This window comes from Odocoileus virginianus, chromosome 33, assembly GCF_023699985.2.
Source record: "Odocoileus virginianus isolate 20LAN1187 ecotype Illinois chromosome 33, Ovbor_1.2, whole genome shotgun sequence".
NCBI lineage: Eukaryota > Metazoa > Chordata > Mammalia > Artiodactyla > Cervidae > Odocoileus > Odocoileus virginianus.
Window position 1 is genome coordinate 32,609,120 of NC_069706.1, and position 22,810 is coordinate 32,631,929.

General features: G+C 49.3%; 1 protein-coding gene and 1 non-coding gene across 5 annotated transcripts in view; one reads left to right on the top strand and one right to left on the bottom strand.

Annotated features, from left to right (window-relative positions):
* Positions 1-22,810, bottom strand: part of HIP1 (huntingtin interacting protein 1) — a 135,409-nt gene that overhangs the window by 80,294 nt on the left and 32,305 nt on the right. The window contains exon 1 of one of the 4 annotated variants that reach the window (XM_070460235.1): positions 1,721-2,283. The exons of the other annotated variants lie outside the window; for them this stretch is intronic. Within the exon in view, the coding sequence (XP_070316336.1) occupies positions 1,721-1,738 (18 nt within the window). The 5' untranslated portion in view covers positions 1,739-2,283. Of the gene's footprint in view, positions 1-1,720; positions 2,284-22,810 lie in introns of those variants that run through there. 4 annotated transcript variants of the gene reach the window in all.
* Positions 17,038-17,110, top strand: TRNAW-CCA (transfer RNA tryptophan (anticodon CCA)). The gene has a single exon. It is a non-coding gene; the product is annotated as a tRNA-Trp (tRNA).

The window sequence follows — 22,810 nt, forward strand, 5'->3', positions numbered from 1 at the left end:
TGGATGGAGGGAGGTGGTGGTGTCTGAAGTGGACCAGAGCTCCAGAGACAGAGGTCCTTAAACCCTGCGAGGTGGTCTTCACAAAACAGGCTTTGAAAAGAATCTAAGCTCGAGGACAGAAGGAAGCTCAGAGGTGATCTGGTTTGGCAGCCATTGGTCTAGAATTCTAGGTTCCCTGTCCTTCTCACTACCCCCACGTCCCCCACAGCCTAGACAGGTGACTCTGGTCTGGCCAAGACACCCCAAGGAAAAGGCCTTCTACCTTCCCACCCCTTGAGGTGCACAGAAGACTTTCAGAAGGGTGTATCTAATAGTTAGCCAAAGAAAATAAGCTTTTATGGTACCCACATAGGGAATGGTGGTCCAGCCTCTTGGCATTGTCCCACCATGGACAGTTATGTGTCCTTAGACTAAGATGGGAGCCAGTGAGGCCCTTCACCCGGGGCCCCGGCCCCAGGGGTAGCATTCAGTTTGAACGCGGTCTCCTGCCATGGGAAGGAATGACTCTCACCCATCATCTCCTCCTCGCCCACAGTGCCCTACCTAAGACTGAATGCCAAAGGCCTGGCAGGGCCAGGAACTCACCTGCCTTCTCCAAAGTGATGGTTACTTTAAAAGAGCACTCTGGAAAAATAGCTAGCCTAATTCTATACAAGATGAACTGAAATTATAGTACCTTCTCTTCCCTAAGGTATCAGCAGATCCAGAACCCTGTCTCCCCAGACACACCCCAACCTAGGTCCTTTCCTGAAGCCCTGGGGCCCCCACGAAGCACAGGATATCAAGGGATACCTCTCCAGCCTGACACACCAGCCCTCAAAGGCCATGAGGCAGGGGTGTGGGTCTAAAGCCAGGGTCAGTGATCTGAAGAACCCTTGAGATTCAGAGTAGGAGCCAATAAAGGCCCCTAGGCAAACCTGCCCCAGCTCTCCAAGGCTCCGGGAGAACTCCTCCCTTCAGAGTTCCCCAAATCACATCCAGCTGCCCCCGCCCCCCAGCCCCAGGTATGTTCTTCAGTCAATCAAGGAACAAGGTATTCAGCTCCTTTGGTGCCCCTGGAGGAGTAGGGGGGCGGGAAGCCCTGGGAGATGAATCAGTTTCACCAGGGAATCACATGCTTAAGAGGCAGGGGATTGTCTGCTGCCCCCAGGCCAAGGCAGTTGGGGGTCTACAAGCAAGCCTCCAGTCTAGAACACCCCTCCATGGATTCTAAGCCAAGGATTCCACCCCTGCCCCATCACCCTCTAGGATGGTTAAAGCCCTGGCTTCTGCCCTCCCAGGCCACCCACCTGTGCCCCCCTGCCCACTGGCTCAGTTCAAAAATCTCCCCATGAATCTCAAATCGGCGTGTGAGCCGGGGGGCTCTGGAGGAGCTCGGACGAGCCCCCTTCCCGCAGCCCTACCCTCCCGCCACCAGGCTGGTTCCCCCGTGTGGGAGGCGAGCTCCACGGCTGTCTCTCCCCGGAGTCTTAAGCGAGCTCTCCGGGGCAGCCCTGGCGGCAGCGCGGCGGGAAACCGGGGAGCCCAGCCGTGTCCGCCAGCCGCCTCCACAGTCCTGGCCCCGCTCCCTCCTCCGGCACGCCTGGAGTTGGGGCTAACAGCAGGATCAACAATACAGAAACTTTCAATGGATCCAGCCGACTGGGAGGGAGCGGGGGAAGGAGGGGGGAGGGACGGGGACGCCGAGGCTCCAGGGCAGTGGCCCCGGCTCTTGACTTACCATCTTGTTCACATCCATGACGGAGGCTGCAGGGGCGCCCCCTGCCCCTGGAGATCCCGCGGGCCCCGAACGCTGCTCCCGGCTAATTGAGCCCGGATGGTGCCATGCTGCGGGGAGGGCGGCCGGCGGGGCCCCCGCGGACCGGGGAAGGCGGCGGCGGCGGCGGCAGGACCGAGACTGGTCCGGAGAAAGGAAGGGGAGGGGGAGGGGAGGCGGGAGGGGGCGGGGGCGGGGGGCCGAGCCGCAGCGCGCTCCGGGGGCGGGGGAGGCGCGGCACGGCGGAGCCCCGCGGGCCGGGGAATCCCGGATTCGGCTGCGGGCGCCCGGGCCTCCGCGACGGTGGCCGTGGCGGTGCGGGGCCTCCGGGGCGGGTGTGATCGGGGGGGATGGATTCCCCCGGCCGGAGAGCCTGCGGCCAGGGCGCGCGGCGAGGGTGTGATTTGAATAACAAAAGGGCGCTTCTCCGCTCCCCCCAGGCCCGGGGCCGGGATCGCTGAGCCCGCAGCGAGGCCGCGAGGCCTCCGGGAAGTGTATGCGCGCGTGTGCGCGTTGGGGTGGTGGGATTAGGGGGACTCAGGAAGTGAGCAGGGGAGGCGGCTGCAAAAGGGGGGCGAGGACTGACCCCACCCCACCCCGCGCACCGAGCCGACATTCCAGTGGGGGCAGGGGGTCCGCTCGGCCCCTCCCAACTTGGCTTCACTGGACAAAGGCAGAATTCAAACCTAGTGGTTAGCCTCCTGCGGCTCATCCCCCCCGGGAAGGGGGGCTTTGGGAGTGGGGGACGCCCAGATGAGTCTGGGGTGGTACAGGTATCCCCGGAAGGCTCCGAGGTCCCCCTCCAACCCTGCCTGCAGTGCGAGAAACTGGCTTCTAAATGAAGCCTGCCCTCCCTTACTCAATACCTTGTCTGCCTACGAGAAATGGGAGGCAGACGCCCCTCTCAAGGAGATGCGGCTGGGGGTGGAAAGGGCTCCTGGCAAATGCTCTCTGGGGAGACAGGTCTCCAGAAAAAGGCTGGAGGCCCGACGCCTCTGGTTTCAACACAGGCATCCTTGGTTGAGCAGGAAGAAGAAAGATTCCTACTAACCAGAGTCACCAGGAACCTGATCCCACCAAGGCCAAGCCTGCTTTACAGGGTAAGGAATCAGAGGCCCAGAGAAGGAGGTCACTTGCCCCAAGTCACACACTTGGCAGGAAATGAAGGCAGAAGAAACCTCACTAAGGACAGTGTGCATGGCGCTAAGTTGATTCAGTCGTGTCCAACTCTTTGCGACTCTGCCAGGCTCCTCTGTGCATGGGATTCTCCTGGCAAAAATTACTGGAGTGAGTTGCCATGCCCTATCTCCAGGGATCTGCCCAACTTGGGGATTGAACCCTCATCTCTTAAGTCTCCTGCATTAGCAGGCAGGTTCTTTACCACTAGCGCCACCTGGGAAGCCCAAGGACAGTGCAGTCTGAGCCCCAAAGAGCTTTCATGCCGACCAGAGTGTCCAGCTTCTAAAATCCTTTCTACTTAAAGGTGATCACATGCGTCCATGACCCTCTGACCCTCTAACCCACACCAGTGGGCTGAGGAGGAGTGCTAGGAAGTCCCCACTCCTGGCCCCAAGGCCTGCTGGGCTGAGTAGGACAGCCCCTTCCCCTTCAAAGCTGCCTTCTTGGGGGATGTGAGAACCCTGGGAAATAAAGGATGATATAGATAAGATACAAAAGCAGAAGAACAGAGGGTCAGGGGCTTTTGTTGCAGTGGTTATTTTTTATTTCCCAGCTCTGGAGCCCAGTCCAGGGGCCCTCAGCTGCAGGAAAGGGCTCTTTGGGCGCAGGTCTCTCTGTCTAACCCCCAGTGTGGACTGCACACTGACGCTCCCACCCTACCCTACAGCTACTCTTGGTAAGCCTCTTCCGCACTATGCCCCGGCCAGGGAAGACGGGAATGCTCCTCTGGTCAGTGCTGGCATTCTGGGCTCCATGGACCCTGCTACTGACACATGTCCACAAGGGTGAACCCCAACAAGGGACGAGGCAGGAGGGAAGCATGCCACCGCTCCCTCATCCTCCAACATGGACACCCAAGGGAGATCAGGGCCAGGTGAGCCAGCAGGAGCCACCGGACACAGAAATGAGTTTTGGATTATCTGCCACCTGATTAAATGCACAACGGCCTTTTTTGCTTAAGGGGGAAAAAAAAAAGGATTTCATGTTTAAAAAATATATATATTTTTAGCCGCTGGTAGTCCAGAGGCTAAGACTCTGTGCTCCCAATGCAAGGAGCCCAAGTTTGATCCCTAGTCAGGGGACAAAATCCCACATGCCACAACTAAAGATCCTGAGGGCTGCAACTAAGACCCAGTGCAGCCTAAATAAATAAATATTTTAAAGAAATATATTATGAACCCTTAGCTGGGGTTGATCAAGATCGCCCAATAGATCATGACCTCTTAGCTGGCAAAGCTCATTTTCTCGTTGCTAAAATGTGAATAGGGGCACCTGCTTCACATACAGGTGGTAAGGGTTCAGTGAAAGAACTTTCCCAAACCTTGCCTGTAGTAGTAGGCCGAATCATCACCCCCACCCTCAGCCCCCACACAGCCAAAGGTATCAGGCCCCAATCCCTGGAACCTGTAGATACTACCCTACATGGCACACAGGATTAAGCCAAGGATTCCCAGGTGGGAAGAGGACCTAGATTATCTGGGTAGACCTCTGATGGGGTCCTGTGCATCCTTACAAGAAGGAGATCTGACCCACAGAAGAGGCAGAGATTAGAGAGATGCGGCCACAAGCTAAGAGATGCTGTCAGCCACCAGAAGCTCCGGAGCAGGCTCTCTCGTATTGCCTGTGGGAACCAGGAGGGGCCCCCTCAACACCCTGATTTTGTCTCAGTAGATTTTGGACTTCCGGCCTCCAGAACTACAAGAGAATCAATTTCTGTCGTTAGAGCTACCAAGTTAACCATCATTGGTTTCCCTGGACACAGGAAACTAACACACTAACATACAACTAAGAAACTAACAAACTGGGCAAAGGTAATGAGGGACAGTGTGGAGGCTCTAGACAGCGCCTGCCTTAGGGCTGCCCTCTCTGCTGGACTTCTTTGCCAGGGAGCTGCTCTTAAGACCAGCAGGAGCCAGGAGTAGCGGCTATTCCTCTCCTGCTGCATTAGGGGCAAGGAGCTTGCATTGCAAAGTGGATTCTTTACCACTGAGCCACCAGGGAAGCCCCTCCTGTGTTCTTTCATCATCAGCTCCAGGTCATTGTATTCCGCTATCTATTGGACGTCCCTGAGAGCTCAGCTGGTAAAGAATCCATCTGCAGTGCAGGAGACCCCAGTTCCATTCCTGGGTCGGGAAGAGCCACTGGAGAAGGGACAGGCTACCCACTCCAGTATTCTTGGGCTTCCCTTGTGGCTCAGCTGGGAAAGAATCTGCCCGCAATGCGGAAGACCTGAGTTCGATCCCTGGCTTGGGAAGATCCCCTGGAGGAGGGAAAGGCTACCCTCTCCAGGGTTCTAACCTGGAGAATTCCATGGACTGTAGAGTCCACGGGGTTGCAAAGAGTCAGACATGACTGAGAGATTTTCACCAGACATCAACACCTGGGGGTTTCAGACTCAAGGAATCCAAAGATAATATTTTCTTTTACCTCTGTTTTCACCACCTGCTTCTGTTCCACATCCACTTAGTTCATCAAGCTAGAAACATGAAGGTTGTAAATCCATGGCTGATTCATGTCAATGTATGGCAAAAACCACTACAATATTGTAAAGTAATTAGCCTCCAACTAATAAAAATAAATGGAAAAAAAAAAAAAAACATGAAGGTTGGCCTTATTCCCTCCGTTGACAACTCCCACTCTCACCCCATCTAATCAGTTCCATGTTCATGTGATTCTTTCTTGCAAATGAAGTCTATGTCTTCTATCCCAATACCAATTGTTCCTGCACTGGATAAGACTAAATCCCAGCCTCCTAACTGGCCTTCCCGCCTCTGGTCTCTACCTGTCCAGTTCATCTTCTACACCTTTAATTGTGACTCCTTACTGGCCAACCCCAAATGGAATAAAAAGCGAAACAAAAAACCCTTTTACAGTTCACCCAGCCTTCAAGGTCCTTACTCATCTGGCCTCACTGCCCTCCATTCTAGCCACCTTTTCCCATCCTCTCCTGTCCAACCCAACAATGAGGTACCAGTGCATCTCGGGATACTTCTGGAATGCCCTTCCCACCTTCTCAGCATGGAAGATTCTTTCTTACCTTTTCTGACCCATCTCAAATACCACCTTCTCTACAAACGCATCCCTGACCCACTGAGCCACAGCCAGTCACTCAGTGTCCCTTCCAGCAAGGGACAGCCTCTGGGTACAGCCTGCAACAACCTTGGATGGGGATGGTTCTTGCCCTGGGCTCTCTCTGCTCACTTGAGTTCCCTCAGGCAGAGGCTGAGCCTCACTGAGCAACCCACCCCAAACTTACTTCCCTGCCTCCAGGCTCTCTTCAACCTAAATTCCACACCCATAACACTGCTCCACCCTTAACTTAAACTAAGATCATGGCTGCAGCCACAAAATTAAAAGACATTTATTTGTTCCTTGGAAGAAAAGCTATGACAAACCTAGACAGTGTATTAAAAAGCAGACACATCACTTTGCCAACAAAGGTCTGTATAGTCAAAGATATGATTTTTCCAGTAGTGATGTATGGATGTGAGAGCTGGACCATAAAAAGGGACAAGGTCCAAAAAACTGATGCTTTCGAATTGTGCTAGAGAAGACTCTTGAGAATCCCTTGGACTGCAAGGAGATCAAACCAGTCAATCCTAAAGGAAATCAACCTGGAATATTCATTGGAAGGACTGATGCTGAAGCTGAAGCTCCAATACTTTGGCCCCCTGATGCAAAGAATTGACTCTTGAAAAGACCCTGATGCTGGGAAAGATTGAAGGCAGGAAGAGAAGGGGATGACAGAGGATGAGATGGTTGGATGGCATCACCGATTCCATGGACATGAATTTGAGCAATCTCCAGGAAGTGGTGGAGGACAGAGGAGCCTGGCCTGCTGAAATCCATGGGGTTGCAAAATGTTGAACATGACTTAGCGACTGAACAACAAAGTGCTGAATGGATGCAGAAGTCAGGAAGATGCAGAGGTGTCCTGGTGCAGGGTGACACCTACTGGAGAACTGTGATTCTGCAGCCTAGCCCTACAAATACCACACTGAAGAGTCCACTGAGCCGCTCAGGGCTGTGTTTTCTAGAGCACTGAGAGTTCATTAATTCCCAGTCACGAAGCTTAAGGGAGAAGGCAATGGCAACCCACTCCAGTACTCTTGCCTGGAAAATCCCATGGACGGAGGAGTCTGGTAGGCTGCAAGTCCATGGGGTCGCTAAGAGTCAGACACGACTGCACGACTTCACTTTCACTTTTCACTTTCATGCATTGGAGAAGGAAATGGCAACCCACTCCAGTATTCTTGACTGGAGAACCCCAGGAACGGGGGAGCCTGGTGGGCTGCCGTCTATGGGGTCGCACAGAGTCGGACACGACTGAGGCGATTTAGCAGCAGCAGCAACGAGATTTAAACTATGCAGGATTTCCTACAAAATAGCCGTATGTAATATATGTTACTATGCTACCTGCTACCGCTACCAAGCATATGCAGAGAGCTGTAAACTTTGTAAAGTTTATAAATTTTACAAAATGACTTTTTGTCCATTATCTCATTCAATTCAAGTAAGGCAGATCGAACATTATTATTGGCCGTGCCATGCTGCTTGCGGAATCTTAGTTCCCCAGTCAGGGATCAAACCCTGTGAAAAACCCTGCGATGATGACACTTAAAAAAGTTGAAAAAGAGGGGCCTCCTTAGTGGTCCAGTGGCTAAGACTCTGAGTTCCCAATGCAGGGGGCTTGGGTTCAGTGCGCTTCCCTGGGTGGTTCACACAGTAAAGAATCTGCCTGTAATGTGGGAGACCTGGGTTCGATCTCTGGGTTGGGAAGATCCCCTGGAGAAGGGAAGGCCACCCACTCCAGTATTCTGGCCTGGACAATTGCATGGACAGAGGAGCCTGGCGGGCTACATCTATGGGGTCGCAAAGAGTCGGACACGACTTTCACTTTCATTGGGTTGGATACCTGATCCCACATGACGCTACTAAGACTTCAGTAAATAAATATTTTGTAAAAAAGGAAAAAGAAAAAAACAAACAAACCCTCAAGATACTTGAGAGTTCCAGGACCTAGAATGTATGTCAGGATACCGGAGGTCAGGGAGGGCAGGGAATCAGGAAGCATGAAGGAAGGTGGGTGTGTTGGAGGGAGGGGCGTGTCATGCTGTGAATAATAATAGTAACTGATAATGTCTGTTGAGTTCTTACCAGGTGCTGGGCACTGTGACAAGTACTTTACAAGCACTATTTCTTTTAGTTCCCACAACAACCTCCTATACTAAGTGTTCCTGTTATTATCCATATTTTTACAGATAAGGAGGGAGGCCCAGAGAGGTTAAGTGCCTTTCCCAGGGCCCTACAGCTAATAGTCAGGGGATCCAGGATTGAAGATAGGCAGTATATTCCAGAGTCCTTCACTCCAGAGTCACATTGAATCATGCTGGGCACCTGGCATGGCCCTGCCTGTGGGAAACCTGCCCTCACTGGGGTTGGCAGGAAGTCTGAATTATGTTACTGTTAGTATGCATTTTAATTATGGGGTTGCTTTTCTTCATTTTATTTATTTATATATTTGGCTGCAATGGGTCTTAGTTGTGGCATGTGAGATCTTTAGTTGAGGCATCTGGTTCCCTGCATTGGGAGTGCAGGATCTAAAGCACTGGACCACTGGACCACCAAGGAAATCCCGCTTTTTCTTTTTTTTTTTAAATAAAGAAAATAAATAAGTATTTTATGTTTGGCTGTGCTGGGTCTCCCGCCGGGCGGTGCATGGGTGAGCAGAGGTTGCGTCTTGTGGTGCTTCTCTTGTTGCGGCCCCAGGGCCCCAGAGCACTCAGGCTGGGTAGCTGTGGTGCACAGACTTTGTTGCTCCAAGGTATGTGGGATCTTCCCGGACCAGGGATCAAACCCACGTCCCTTGCATTGGCAGGACGATTCTTATCCACTGGGCCCCCAGGGAATCCTGAGACTCCTTTTAATGAAGTCATACAAAAGCTCATTTCGAATGCTTCTAGTCCTTGGAGTGTGGCCAGAATCATCGTCATCTCCATCATCATCAGGGGCGCAGCAGCCCTCAGCATGATCTACCAAGCCCCTCTGATGTAGGACATGATGGCTGGCATGGCAATGCCCACTTCTGAATCTGAGAAATCAGAAGCTGAGAAGCAAGACAGTAGCGAGGAGGGAAACAGAGGTGGTTATTGCCGGTAGTTGCTCTCCAACCTCACTGCATGCCACAGTCACCTCGGAAGCCTGGGCCCCACCTCAGGGATGCTGATATAAATGGCCTGGGGACAGAGCCCGGGCACTGCATTTTAAAGCTCCTCTTGGGGATGTGCTGATGTGCACCCGGACCGGGGACAACTCAACCCCTGACCACACAGCTGTGGCTCAGGAAGCCCCACCCCAGTCCTGGCTGAAATGAGGGGTACAGGAGACTAGGAGGTGTGGCATTTCCCTTTGCACTTCTACACTGGGAATTCTGGAACTTTCCATCCCTTGGCCAAAGGCTCAACCTAAGTGGGGACCTCTGAACCCATTGACTCTGATAGATTTTTTTTTGGCTGGGTCTTAGTTGTGGCATGCAGAATCTAGTGCCCCAATCAGGGATCGAACCCAGGCCATCTGCTTAGGGAGCGTGAAGTTTTAACCACTGGAACACCAGGGAAGTCCTGCCCCTGGTATATTTCTTTTCCCTCTTTACATTGCCATTCCATCCCCCAACTCTTACCATCATTAAACACTGATCTCTCTCTCTACGTGTTTGATATCACAGGGAAAGAGACTCCCAAGCATGGCTGAGCTATACGAAAATGCCTAGCACAGCCCCAGAACCAATCCATTTTCCAAGAGAGACCCCAATGAGGAAGAAACGTGTCCGCTCTCAGGATGCTGCTTTTAACTGGTAGGCTCTGGGCAGCAAAGATCTGCTGGATTTGTAAAGCCTCTCCCATCAGTCCGTGGGTGACCGGCGGGAGTCGGGTCTGCTAGAAGCACAGACAGATGGGAGCCACTCGGCTAAGTCCCTGAGTCAGCAGACGGCCTGGAAACCTCAACACGGGGGCCCAGGCTGCTCTGCTCCTGCCTGCCCGCCCCTCCCGGGAAGGCAGGAATTTGGGGCTCCCTCAGATGGCCCAGTCAAGAAGCTGCCAGCCTCTCATTTGGAGGGGTTTTTCCACTGCTCCTTCCCCAAGGAGGACAAGTTCAGGAATCTCTTAGCTGACAAGCAAAAGACTTGTTCCAGGAGCGGGGACCGAGGCAGGAAGGTATCAACTCAGAGACGTCTATAGTGACCAAGCACTGGCATTTCCGTGCTGGAGAGGGCGGCTGCTGGGTTAATTCCATGTTATTACAGCCTTGCAGGAAGCCAGCCTGGCCCAGCTGTCAGCCAGCAGCGGTCTGTGGGCCTTGGGGGCAGAGGGAGGGAGGAGGAGGAGAGAAAGGAAAACACAGCTCTCTCCCCCCACCCAAAATTGATCTGGAGTTATTTTTAGGTGCTTGTTCATCCCATGCATTCCTTTTTAAGAGCCAGGACATGGGCTCTGTACAAAAGCCATTTAGCAGAAGGTAGCTGCTCACGCAGGCAGATGGGGCAGGGGGTACCTGTGAGCACAAGGCCCTGGGGAGAAGGAGGGACAGTGAGGGGGTCTTCAAGGACCGCCTCTCCCCCCTAGTGAAACCATCCCAGGATTCTGAAGACAGAGTCTGGATGAATAGAAGCTTTCAAAATCTGAATTACCAAGTTCAAGTCCAGCTTCCAGCTTTCACTGCCACATGGCCTTGGGCAGGTCACCTAGAAAATCACATGAGACCATGGGCTGCAACCCTGGTGCTGTGTGGCCTTGGGCAAGTCCCTCAACCTCTCTGTGCCTCAATTTCCCCATGGATGGAAGGAAGCTAGTTAACGTAGGTTAAAAGGAGAATTGCCTAGAACTTCCCTGGTGGTCCAGTGTTTAATACACATACATACACTATTATAATATAGTGTGTATGTAGTATATATATTGATATATCTAGTGTGTATACTATATGTTATTTATATTTATTTCCAATAACTTGGTAATCTGGAAATACGTGGAAATAGAATCCACCTGCCAATAGAGGAGACACAAGTTCAATCCCTGGTCTGGGAAGATCCCACATGCCATGGGGCAACTAAGCCCATGTGCCACAACTACTGAATAAATAAATAAATTTTTAAAAATCGCTCTTAAAAGAGGTTGTTATAAGAATCAAGTGAAAAAAAACATACAGGAAGGTACTTGGGAAACTATTAGTGCCTATAAAATTTTCCAAGTTCCAGAAAAGCCCCTTTATTGCTAAGTTTATTAATAAATCATAAAACCTGTCCTCATGAGTCTAACAGGTTTTATTACCTAGAGTCTCTTGCCAATTCTTGCCCCATCAACCTTCCTGCTCCTTCCTTTGCCCAGCTCCTGGAATCTGGCTCAACGAGTGTCCCAGAAAGAGGCTCTGTCATGCATAGCTGGGTGACCTGGACCGAGGCCCTTAACTTAAATTTTGTTTAAAAAAAAAAAAAAAAAAAATATATATATATATATATATATATATATATATATATTATATATTTAGGCTGCATTGGGTCTTAGTTGTAGCCTGTGGGACCTAGTTCCCTGACCAGGGATCAAACCCGGGCCTCTTGCACTGGGAGCTTGGAGTCTTAGCCACTGGACCACCAGGGAAGTCCCTCCTTAACTTTTCCTGAATCTTTTTTTGAGAGACGGTGGAGGGTTATGGAGAGGTTTCAAGGAGATGATTGGCAGCCAGGGCAGCATGTATGCTCAGTGGCCATGGACTCTTAGGGTCACCTCCAAGGGCTCCCAAGGGGCAGGACTCAGTGACCAAATCGGATAAGCCAATCTCTGTCCCCAGTGGGACCAAACAGGGCCAACCACCACCATTCCTAGTTAGACCTAGTGTTGCAGAGATCCTGGTGACAGTCATCCTGATTCCCACCCCTGAACTCCTTCAAGAAGAGACCTAGAGGCCACAGCTCTCGAATTTTCTCAGGGCGTGGTGGTGGGGGGAGTAGCTGAAATCATTTCTCTTTGTTTGGTTCATGCAGAAACCCCCTAAGGCTCTCCTCGTGGCATCTCAAGCAGATGTGACTTGCCAATAGGTGGCCTATTCATTTTTTTCTTTTTTTGGGTCACGCCACATGGCATGTGGGATCTTTGCAAGACCTTAGTTTCCTGAGCAGGGATCGAACCCATGCCCCCTGCAGTGGAAGCTCAGAGTCTTAACCACTAGACCAGCCAGGGAAGTCCCCTAGTGTATTCTTTATTCTACATTTTCAAACCTATTTTTCCTCTTAAAGCTAGAGATGTCTCTTTAAAACAAAGCTGTTCACCATGTCATGTCGTGCTGTGTCTAAAAAGTTTAAAGTTGGTACCAAAAGCACTGGGGAGGGAGGTAGGGCTCTTGGGGTTTGTTCCTGGATCACTGAGCAGATTGATGAGTCTGGGGCCTCTTTTTTTCTCTTGGCTCACGTCTGAATTCCAGCCTCTGGAACATCGCCTGTTACAGAGCAGTCACTCAGTAGAGAGTGGTTGGAGGTAGGAATGAATGCCTGCAAGAAATCAGTTCACCAGCGTGCCAGGCTCCACTCTGACTGGCACATACTTTGGACTCTTCCCTCCATCCTGCTGGTGAGTGCCTTTGACTTTAGCAAAGGGCTTTCACACCCAGATCTCATGTCTCAACGTCCTGCGTATCAGGGTGCTGTTGCCTTTGACAGATGAGTTAAACAAGACACACAGAAACTCAGGGCTCGTGTAAGAAACAGAATTCAGGTCTCTTGTTGGATTCACACACCAGTATTAAGACTGACAACCCTAGATAGCATACTAAAAAGCAGAGACATCACTTTGCTGACAAAGGTCCACATAGTCAAAGCTATGGTTTTTCCAGTAGTCATGTACAGATGTGAGAGTTAGACCATAAAGAAGGCTGAGCGCTGAAGAATTGATGCTTTCGAATCGTGGCGCTAGAGAAGACTCTTGAGAGTCCCCTGGACAGCAAGGGGATCAAACCAGTCAATCCTAAAGGAAGTCAACCCTGAATATCCACTGGAAGGACTGAAGCTGAAGCTTCAATACTTTGGCCACCTGATGTGAAGAGCTGACTCATTTGAAAAGACCCTGATGCTGGGAAAGATTGAAGGCAGGAGAAGGGGGCGACAGAGGCTGAAATGGTTGGATGGCATCACCGACTCGATGGGTGTGAATTTGAGCAAAGTCCAGGAAATGGTGGAGGACAGAGGCGCCCGGCGTGCTGCGGTCCACGGGGTCGCAAACGACTGAGCGACTGAACATTAAGGCTGCAGGCTCTTTCCGTGGCTTCTTGCTGTCTTGGGACGGAATCAGGGGGAACCTTGCTCTTCCCGTGGCCTAGAGTTCACGTGTCCACCCGGGCTGACCTGCACTTGGTACCACCCTGTGCCAATATCAGTGCTGGGCTTAGCGGGGTGGGGGGAAATGGGGACAGATGAATGTAAAAAATGGAGTAAAAACAAGGCTCAGGGACTGAGCGACCACTAAGACGAAGGAAGTGACCTCTCCTCTGTGACCACCTAGGAAGAGTGTTAAACAGCATGACCATAGCAGCTGGCAGTTCCCCTCCTGGGTATATACCCAAGAACATTAAAAACAGGAACTCAGACAGACAGCTGTATGCCAATGTTCAGGGCAGCATTATTCAGAATAGCCAAAAGGAAGTTGCTGGTCAACAGATGAACGGATATATAAACTGGAGTATATCCATACGATGGAATATTCTTCAGCTATAAAAAGAAATAGAGTTCTGATTTACGATATGATGTGGACAACTCTTGTAAACTAATTCTACGTGAAGTAAGCCAGACCAAAAGGACAGTCGCTGTATGTGAAATTTAGAATATGGAAATTCGCAGACACGGAAAGTCGAGCAGACATTACAAGGCGCAAAGTTAGACGGGAAAAGGGAAGTTCTGCGTCACATTTCTATTTGGAATGACGAAAAACTGGAAACAGGGATGACTGTGGGACAACACAAGGAATGTCATTAATGCCGCTGAACTGTATAATTTTAAGATTTTTTTAATGCGGACCATTTTTTTTAAGTCTTCATTGAATTGTTACAGTATTCCTTCTATATTTTGGCTTTTTGGTTTCCAGGCATGTAGCATCCTAGTTCCCAGATTAGGGATTGAACATGCACCCCTGCACTAGAAAGTGAAGTCTTAACCACCGGACCACCAGGGAAGTCCCTAAACTGTATACTTAAAGCTGGTTAAAATAGAAAACTTATGTTTTATAAATTTATATCCATATATAAATTTATATTTATATATATATATAATTTATTTATATGTTTTATATATATATGACCAAAAAATTTTTTTTTAAAGATAAACACTTAAAACACCACTATAGTAGAATAGCAGTAAACATATGGGTCAGTGAAATAGAATAGCAAGTCTAAAAACAAAGTGGACTATTCAGGAGGTACCAATACAATGGAAAAAAAAAAAAATCCCCCTGCTCCAGCGTGTGTGGGGTCAAATGTAAAAAGCAAAACTTTTTAGAACTTACTCAGAAGAACAATCTTAGAAGAAAATACAGAAAAATCTGTTTATACCTTTAGCAATGAGAATACCTTCTTATGCAAGACATGAAATGATGACACCAAAAAAACATTTTCCCTGTGGTGGTACAGTCTTTTATCTGGGCAATCTGGCAGGATCTAATAAAATTTCAAATACACATAAATATACTTATATCTTCTAACCCACAGGTCTCCAGCCTCCGGGATCTAATGCCTGATGATCTGACGTGGAGCTGATGTAACAATAATAGAAATAAAGTGCACAATAAATATAATGGAACCATCCTGAAACCAACCCATCCCCCAGCCCCAGTCTGTGGAAAAACTGTCTTCCAGTCCCTGGTGTCAAAAAGGTTGGGGATCTTTGCTCTAAGCCCTGGGATCTGTCCTAGAGAAACACTCCCATGAGTCATGTTCAAGGGCACTCCCTGAAGCATTGTTCCTAGGGAAAAAGCAAAAGCAACTCAAATCTTCCCACAATAGCACAAAGTCCAAACAAAAGAGGGTGTTTTAATTCTAAGGAATACTACACAGCAGGTTAAAAGAAAGAGGCTGATCTAAAAATGTTAACAGAAAAAAAAAACCTCAAAAAAAAAAAAAAGGGAGAGAGAGAAAGACACCCTGGATCTTGTCAGATAAATCTGCCTACTGGCTAACCAGCTTCTTCCTCATTTTCAAAGGATTTTGCAGGTCAGATACACATCTACCCAGCTCTGAGCTGACAGGGTGTGATGCTATTAACACCTGAAGAGCTGACAGACCTGTGATAAGACCCTGGAACCTCCTACCCCAGCAGCTGAACTCGGATGGAGGGAAAGTCAAGAAGCGGGCATCAGGGTTGGGTATTGGCATTCATGCATGTAGTGGGGGGGTCAAAGGATGAAGGACAGCAGAGAAAACAACTATAAAAACAGCAGGAGAGCAAACTAAGGCAGGCCAGTGTGAAGGCCAAAAGGGCCAGGGCAAGCGCAGCAAAATTCCAACCACTGGCCGGTCATTTATGGGTGGGGACACAGCCAGTGATCTCAGCATGTCCTCAGATGCTGCTTCAGGTCATCTTGTCTCCTCCTACTTTCCGCCAGTTCCAGGGCTGCAACTGAAGATCATTCAGGAAGGATTCTGGGTGCTGGCAGATGAGAACAGTCGTGCCAATGGCTTTCCCTCCAAATCCTGAAGCCACACAAATGCTTGGCTTTGATCTCACTGGGTGTCCTAGGGTCCCCCACGCTGGTGCCCACCCCACTCCATTTTTTTCCAGCTCCTTCCGTCTCAGGAAGAAGAGGGAACCCGCTTTTTCTGAGCACCCATTATCACATTTCATCCTCACGATTACTGTAGTTAGAAAGGTAATCGATGTGCCCGAGATCACGCAACAGACAAGGATCAAGGCCAGGATCGGCATCAGAATCTGGGTCTATTTACATTAAAACTCATGCTCTTCCCATGAGCTGATGCTCCTGAGGAACACTGAGTACCCCTAATATGGAAGCATCCCTGTTAAATGCTCCAGGCTGTCCCCAGACATGATAATATGTTTATTTAATGCATTTATTATCATAAACAACGGGGGAAGTGTTAAGAAAAGACCCAGGACAGAGCCCCAGGCAAAGTCTCCATCTAGGATGGGAGGAGCGGCCACTGCTGGAGCCCAAGAAAGTCCAGACATTATGGAAGGAGAAGATGAGGCCTGGGGCCGTCCTTGAAGGAGGAGTTGGCCACATCCTGCAGGCATATCCTTGAGGATGGGAACCAGAGGGAGAGGGGGAGGCAAGGCACTCAGTTAAAGGTGCTGGGAATTGCATGGTGGTCCAGTGATTAGGACTCTGGGTGCTTTCACTGCAGAGGGCCGGGTTCAATTCCTGGTGGGGGAACTGAGACCCCCAAAACTTCATGGTGTGGCTGGAAAAAAAAAAAAAGCTGCTGGCTAGGTCTCTGACGTCATTTAGGGAGCAACCACAACAGACAAACTCAGATCTAAGTCTGACTGTGAGATGCTGAACATCTGGGGAGAGGAGAAAGAGGAAGGCAGGGAGGTGCTGCGTTTTCTTTGGAGAAGGCTAACGGTGAAGAGCAGAGAATCCCAGGAGATTCCTAAGGGGATGGAAGAGTCCTGAGAAGCCAGCAGGGTGTGTAAGGATGGGGAAGATCCGCACTTGTTCACGGGCAGACGAGAATTGCAACCGAAGAGAGATGGATGATGGAGCGAGGAGAAGACAGACTCAAGGGAACCAGGGAGTCGGTGAACCATGGTTGGGGGTGGGGAGGGGGGTGTATCCAACAACATCATGGTGGGAAAAATCAGAAATGGGGAAGCAGCTGGCATTGGAGGGTCACCATCTTTCCAATAAGACAAAGTTAGCTCCGGGCAGGGAGGAAGAATCAAGAGAATGTGGTGTCCTGGAATTGAAGGTGGGAAAGCATTCTCTGATAGAAACGGGGGCAGATCACGAGGAGGGAGAGGTGTGTGAAAAGAAAGGACAGGAGTTGAGGGGCGTACCTTGAGGAAGAAGCTGGGTGGGAAAGTGGGTTTAAAGGTTGAGGGAGGGACTTCCCTGGTGGTCCAGTGGCTAAGACTCCAAGCTCCCAATGCAGGGGTCCCAGGTTCGATCCCTGGTCAGGGAACTAGATCTCACATGCTGCAACTAAGATCCGGAAAGTGAAAGTGTTATTTGCTCAGTCATGTCTGACTCCTTGCAACTCTATGCACTGTAGCCTGTTAGGCTCCTCTGTCGATGGGATTCTCCAGGCAAGAATACTGGAGTGGGTTGCCATTTCCTTCTGCTGGGGATCTTCCCGACCCAGAGACGGAACCTGGGTCTCCCGAATTGCAGGCAGATTCTTTACCGTCTGAGGCACCAGGGGAGCTCAACTAAGACCCAGAGCAGCCAAATAAATAAATAACTATTTTAAAAAGAAAGAAAGAAAGAAAGGTTGGGGGACACACGGGCATGTTTACAGGCTGAGAGGACGGACGGATGGGAGGGAAAATTACTGAAGACACAAGAGAGAATGGGGATAATGACAGAGCAACGTCTCGGGGACACCAGCTGGGCAGGCCAACCTCCCAGCAGCGTCCTGCAGTCTCGCCACCCTGGCTGCTTCCTCCGTGAAAATCCCCACCTCTTATCACACAAACTGCTGCAAAGCCACAGTGGCCCGCCCGAAACTCACATGCCTGTTACTTTGGGATGAAACTACAGGAGTTTACACTTATCCTAATGACATTTCATAAACTGTCTTTATGACCATCTGTTCCAGTACAAAGACCAAGAAAACATTAAACCCTGTCTGGGGTTTGCCAAATCCCTCTTCGGTTCAGCTGTAGCACTGGGTCCATGCCAGGGAGTGTGAAAAACAAAACGCTGTCCCTGTTCTCAAGATGCTTATAGTGGAGGGTGGGGACAAACACAAAGACATCATTTTAATACAGTTTCAATATTGTGACAGATGCTCTAGAGGAAGGAGGAAGTGGAGCAGCCCCCACTGCCCAAGAACTGGCGGCTAGAACCCAAAGCTGAGTGAGGCTCAAGTGGTGATATGAGCTCCACCTTCTACAGCCAGCTCCCAGCCAGTCTCCTAAGAGGCACCCAGACCACCAGGCTGCTCAACAAACCACCTGGGAACGTGCAAGATGCTAGGGCTGCCCGGAGGAGGGGGTGTCACTACTCAGCCCAGGGCTCAGGGTCCATGGTGGCTGAGTGGAGTTCTGGAAGATGACCAGAAGCCGCCCTGGTGAAGGAGGGCAGTAAGCGTGTTCTTGGAAGGGATGGGGAGGTGTGTGGCAGGCTGGTGTCATTAAGGCAGAAAGTCCAAGGCAGGTGAGTCTGGGGAGCTGGGCAATTAGGGGTCACAGAGGAGAGAGCTTTGCAATGACAAGCTATCAAGGCTGGGACTCGAATTGGATGGGAGGTTTGTCCCAAATTACAGGTGCTCCCTCACCCAGGAGGGCATTCCTTCCACACCGCTCTAATCCCCAACCTGCAGAAGATGAGACTGCAGGGGATGCGAGCAGGTCTGAGCGTGAGGGGCTTCACTGGCACCTGTGTGGAGGACAGTATCAAGGATGGCTGTGCAGATAGCAGTCTGATGGTTGGGACTCGGCGCTTTCACTGGCAAGGAACCGGATTTCAGTCCTGGTCAGGGAACTAAGATTCCATACGCCGAAGGGTGTAGTCAGGGGGAAAAAAAGGTTCTGGCCAAAATAAAACCAAAACAAAAAAAGGGTGGCCAGGTTGAAAAAGACCTGAGAGAACGCTACTGCAGTGGTCCAGACACGAAATGATGGGGCCTGGCCCCGAGCAGCGAAGGGAAGAAAGAGAGGTGAGGACAGAGACAGGACATATCCAGGAGGTGAAACCCAGCGGGCGGGGGGTAAGGGACAGGCCGGGAGCAGCAGGTAGGCGGAGGGGACTTGGGGAATTAACACAGCCATGAGCTTGCTGGGGCAAGGCGGGATGGGAACCCAGCACAGAGGCGGCGTTGGCTTCAGACAGGAGGTGGAATGGATGGGTTTTAACAGGTAGGAGGTGGAATGAATGGGTTTGAGTTCAAATACATTTACAGGTCTGGTGGTGGAAGCAGAGAACATTTACACCTGATGACTTTGGTTTTCTGTGGCAAGTACAAGCTGAACGATTAATAGGATCACAGAGCAGTGTTGGAGGCCCAGCTGCATGTGGAGCGTGTTGTGTCTTTTGGCTCTGATTAGGGTATCTTTTCCTGTACTGGAGCTTTTGATTTTTCCGTAGCCAAATTGATCGACTTCTTTATAGCTTCTCGGTGTCACACAAGCTTAAACCCTTCCCCTGGGGGCCTCCCTGGCGGTTCAGTGTTTGAGAATCAACACTGATTCCTGGAGCCCAGAGGTCAAGGGTCACTGAGCCCGGAGGTCACTGGTTCCATCCCCGCTCTGGGAAGATCCCACGTGCCTCAGGGCCCCTGTGCCACAACTACTGAGCCCGGGAGCCACAAGAGGAGAAGCCACTGCAATGAGCAGACCCTGCTCTGTGCAGCCAGAGGAAAATCCTCCAGCAGCAAGACCCATAAATATTTTTTTAAAAGAAACCATTCCTTCTATCCGGCAGCTTAAAACAAGCAGAAACAAAATAAACAAATAAAAGCAAGGCAGGGCCCTATATGCTGATATAAACAACGTCCAAGATGTCCACTGTTAAGTGGATGCTGTTGATATGCAACTTGTTGCCTGTATATTGTTAGCTGGATATGCATACTGTTGATATGTATATTGTTGTATGTTGATATGCTCGGAGACTCATAGACTGCTTCAGGGAGATCATCCTGAGACTGGAAGGGGCCTGCCTGCTCTGGGAGTCAGCTGGTTGGAGTGGATGTTTCAGAGGTCATGGGGCAACCAATCAGAGGGTATGAGCGAGTGCAGTGACCGCAAGGACCCTGCTGGCTGAGGGGAGAGGGAGAGGATGGCTTCCAGACACAGGGCAGCTCCTGATCACAGGAACAGAGATCACCTGGGATCAGAGGAGAGTGCAGGAAGGTTTGTAGTCAGCTTATAGTGTTCTAAGGTTCCAAAAAGACTAAGGAGCATTGATAAGGGTGCACAGCTAACAGGGCTGCTACATTCTGGCTTCAGGGCCTAATTAACCTTCACTGTCAGTCCGTGTCACTTTTGCCAACATCAAGTGAAACAGTTTACAGTATGAGCACAATTTCCTAACAAGAATTATCAATATATTAATATATATGTATGTGTATATATGGGTCTTCCCAGGTGGCACTAGTGATAAAAGAATCCACCTGTCAGTAAAGGAGACTCAAGACATGCGGGTTCAATCCCTAGGTCGGGAAGATCCCCTGGAGGAGGGCATGGCAACCCACTCTAGTATTCTTGCCTGGGAATTCCACAAACACAGGAGCCTGGAGGGCTACAGTCTATAGGGTCTCAAAGAGTTGGACACTACTGAAGCGACTGAGCACACGTGTATATATGGGCTTCCCTGGTGGCTCAGTGGTAAAGAATCTGCGTGCCAGTGCAAGGGACTCAAGAGACTCGGGTTTGATCTCCGGGTGGGGAAGATCCCCTGGAGAAGGAAATGGTAACCCGCTCCAGTATTCTTGCCTGGGAAATTCCATGGACAAAGGAGCCTGCAGGCTACAGTCCAAAGGATTGCAAAGAGTCAGACAGGACTTAGTGACTAACAACAACAAATGTGTATATATACACACATATTTATAGGCAGTGTATTTATAGGCAGGTAGTGGAAAGAAACACACTAAAATATCAATAGCAGTTATCTGAGTGGGATTTTAAAATGTTTTTCTAGATCTTCTACAATTAGCATTAGTATTATTAACATTAAAAAGTTATTAAAATAATCACTGAAATAGGAAAGCATCAAAGTTATTCATATTTTTCAAAAATAGACTTTCTGGAAAAAGATACCTTGGCAACAGACCCTGAGGATTTGAATAAACAAAAAATGAAGTCCTTTGCTTGACTTATGGGGTAATATTGGAAAGAACATGAGATTTAGAAGACCTGGATTCATGCTATTAGCAAAGTCTTAACTCCCTAAGCTTCTTTTTCCTTACGTAAAACAAATGTGAAAGCAATAAAACTTGCTCTTAGTGTTGTTGTAGAGATCAAGTGAGACACTAAATGAAAAAAAAAACTCTGTCAATCACTGAAACCATGTTAGTTTAATATTATTAGTCATATCTCCTTACACACTTGATTAATGCATGGGCATACCTCCAGTTCAAAATTAAACTGTGATTGTAAGAATACAAGGCCAATGCTTGAATTCTCACTTTGATTTCATAAAAGAGACATTAAAAACAGGGTACTGAGCCATAATAATAGAGTGTCTCCTTTCCTCTTATTCCCTTTTAAAAAAATTTTTTTTTAATTGAAGTATAGTTAATTTACAATACTGTGTTCGCTTCAGTACAGCAAAGTGAGTCAGATATACAGGTATATATCTGTAGATTCTTTCCAATTAGAGGTTATTACAAGACATTGAGTACAGTTCCCTGTGTTATATAGTAGGTATTTCTTTATGTATTTTATACACAATAACTTTCAACTTTATCTCCTATCCTTCTCTGCCTCACTCACTCTGCTTCAGATATTCAGGCAGTCTTGACTCTTGAAAAGCTGGTTCCTGCTTCAGGGCCTCTGCACATACTGTTTTCTCCGCCCAAAAACCTCCTTCCCAGGATCTCTATGCTTGACTGCTTCTTTTTTAGTTGTGGCATGTGGGATCTAGTTCCTTGATCGGGGCTCACTCGAACCTGGGACCCCTGCATTGGGAATGCAGAATTTTAGCCACTGGACCATCAGGGAAGTCCTTTCTTTCTTGACAATGAGGTCTCCCTTTCATCCTGTCCTACTCACTTCATTCAAAAATTTATGGGGTCACAACTATATGCCAAAAAGATCTTTAAAGAGTGCAGGGGGCGATCATGACATTCATTGGCCTTTGAAGGTTTCCCATTGTCCTTAGGATAAGATATAACCTTCTCAACACAGCCTCAAGACCCTGTGCATCCATCCTGTGGCTTCATCCCCACCTTAAACCCCTCAACCCCTCCTTGTCTACCTTGCAGTCATACCACACCATTCCTGGAATGAGAAGTGTTTTCTCCACTCCTGGAATGTCCTTGACCTTCTCTTCCAGCTAATTCCTGCTCTTCCTTCCAATCTTGGCCTCAATCTCCTTTCCTGCCATCCCCAGGGCGGTTTTACTATTATTTGCCCACAGCACCTGTTCTTTATGGACACAACATTTTTGTGGTCACATGTTGAACATCTGCCCGCCCACTGGACCCATGAAAGTGGTACCTGATTGTCCATTCATCATAGGTGCCAGCAGGGCTGGCACAATGCCTGCTCGTGGCAAGCAATCAATAAATGCCTGTTAAATTATCTCTCAAGATGCTGATATTTTTAGAAAAACTCATTTATTTCCTTGTATCCATGAAAGAGTATGAAATAAACTAGTTTTTTTTCTCTTTTGTCTGTCACTAAGCCAAAAGTTGCCAAGCTCTAAATTGCAGAAATAATTTAATTATTGTAGTTGGTGTGCGCTCAGTCAGCTCAGTCGTGTTCGACTCCAGTGAACCCACGGACTGCAGCCCACCAGGCTCCTCTGTTTACGGGATTTTCCAGGCAAGAATACTGGAGTGGTTTGCCATTTCCTCCTGCAGGGAATCTTTCCGACCCAGGAACTGAACCCGTGTCTCCTGCATTGGCAGGCAGAGTCTTTACCACTGAGCCTTCTGGGAAGCCCATTTCAGTATATTTCAGTTTTTTTATGATTTTAGTATATTTTTAAGCCTTTAAAA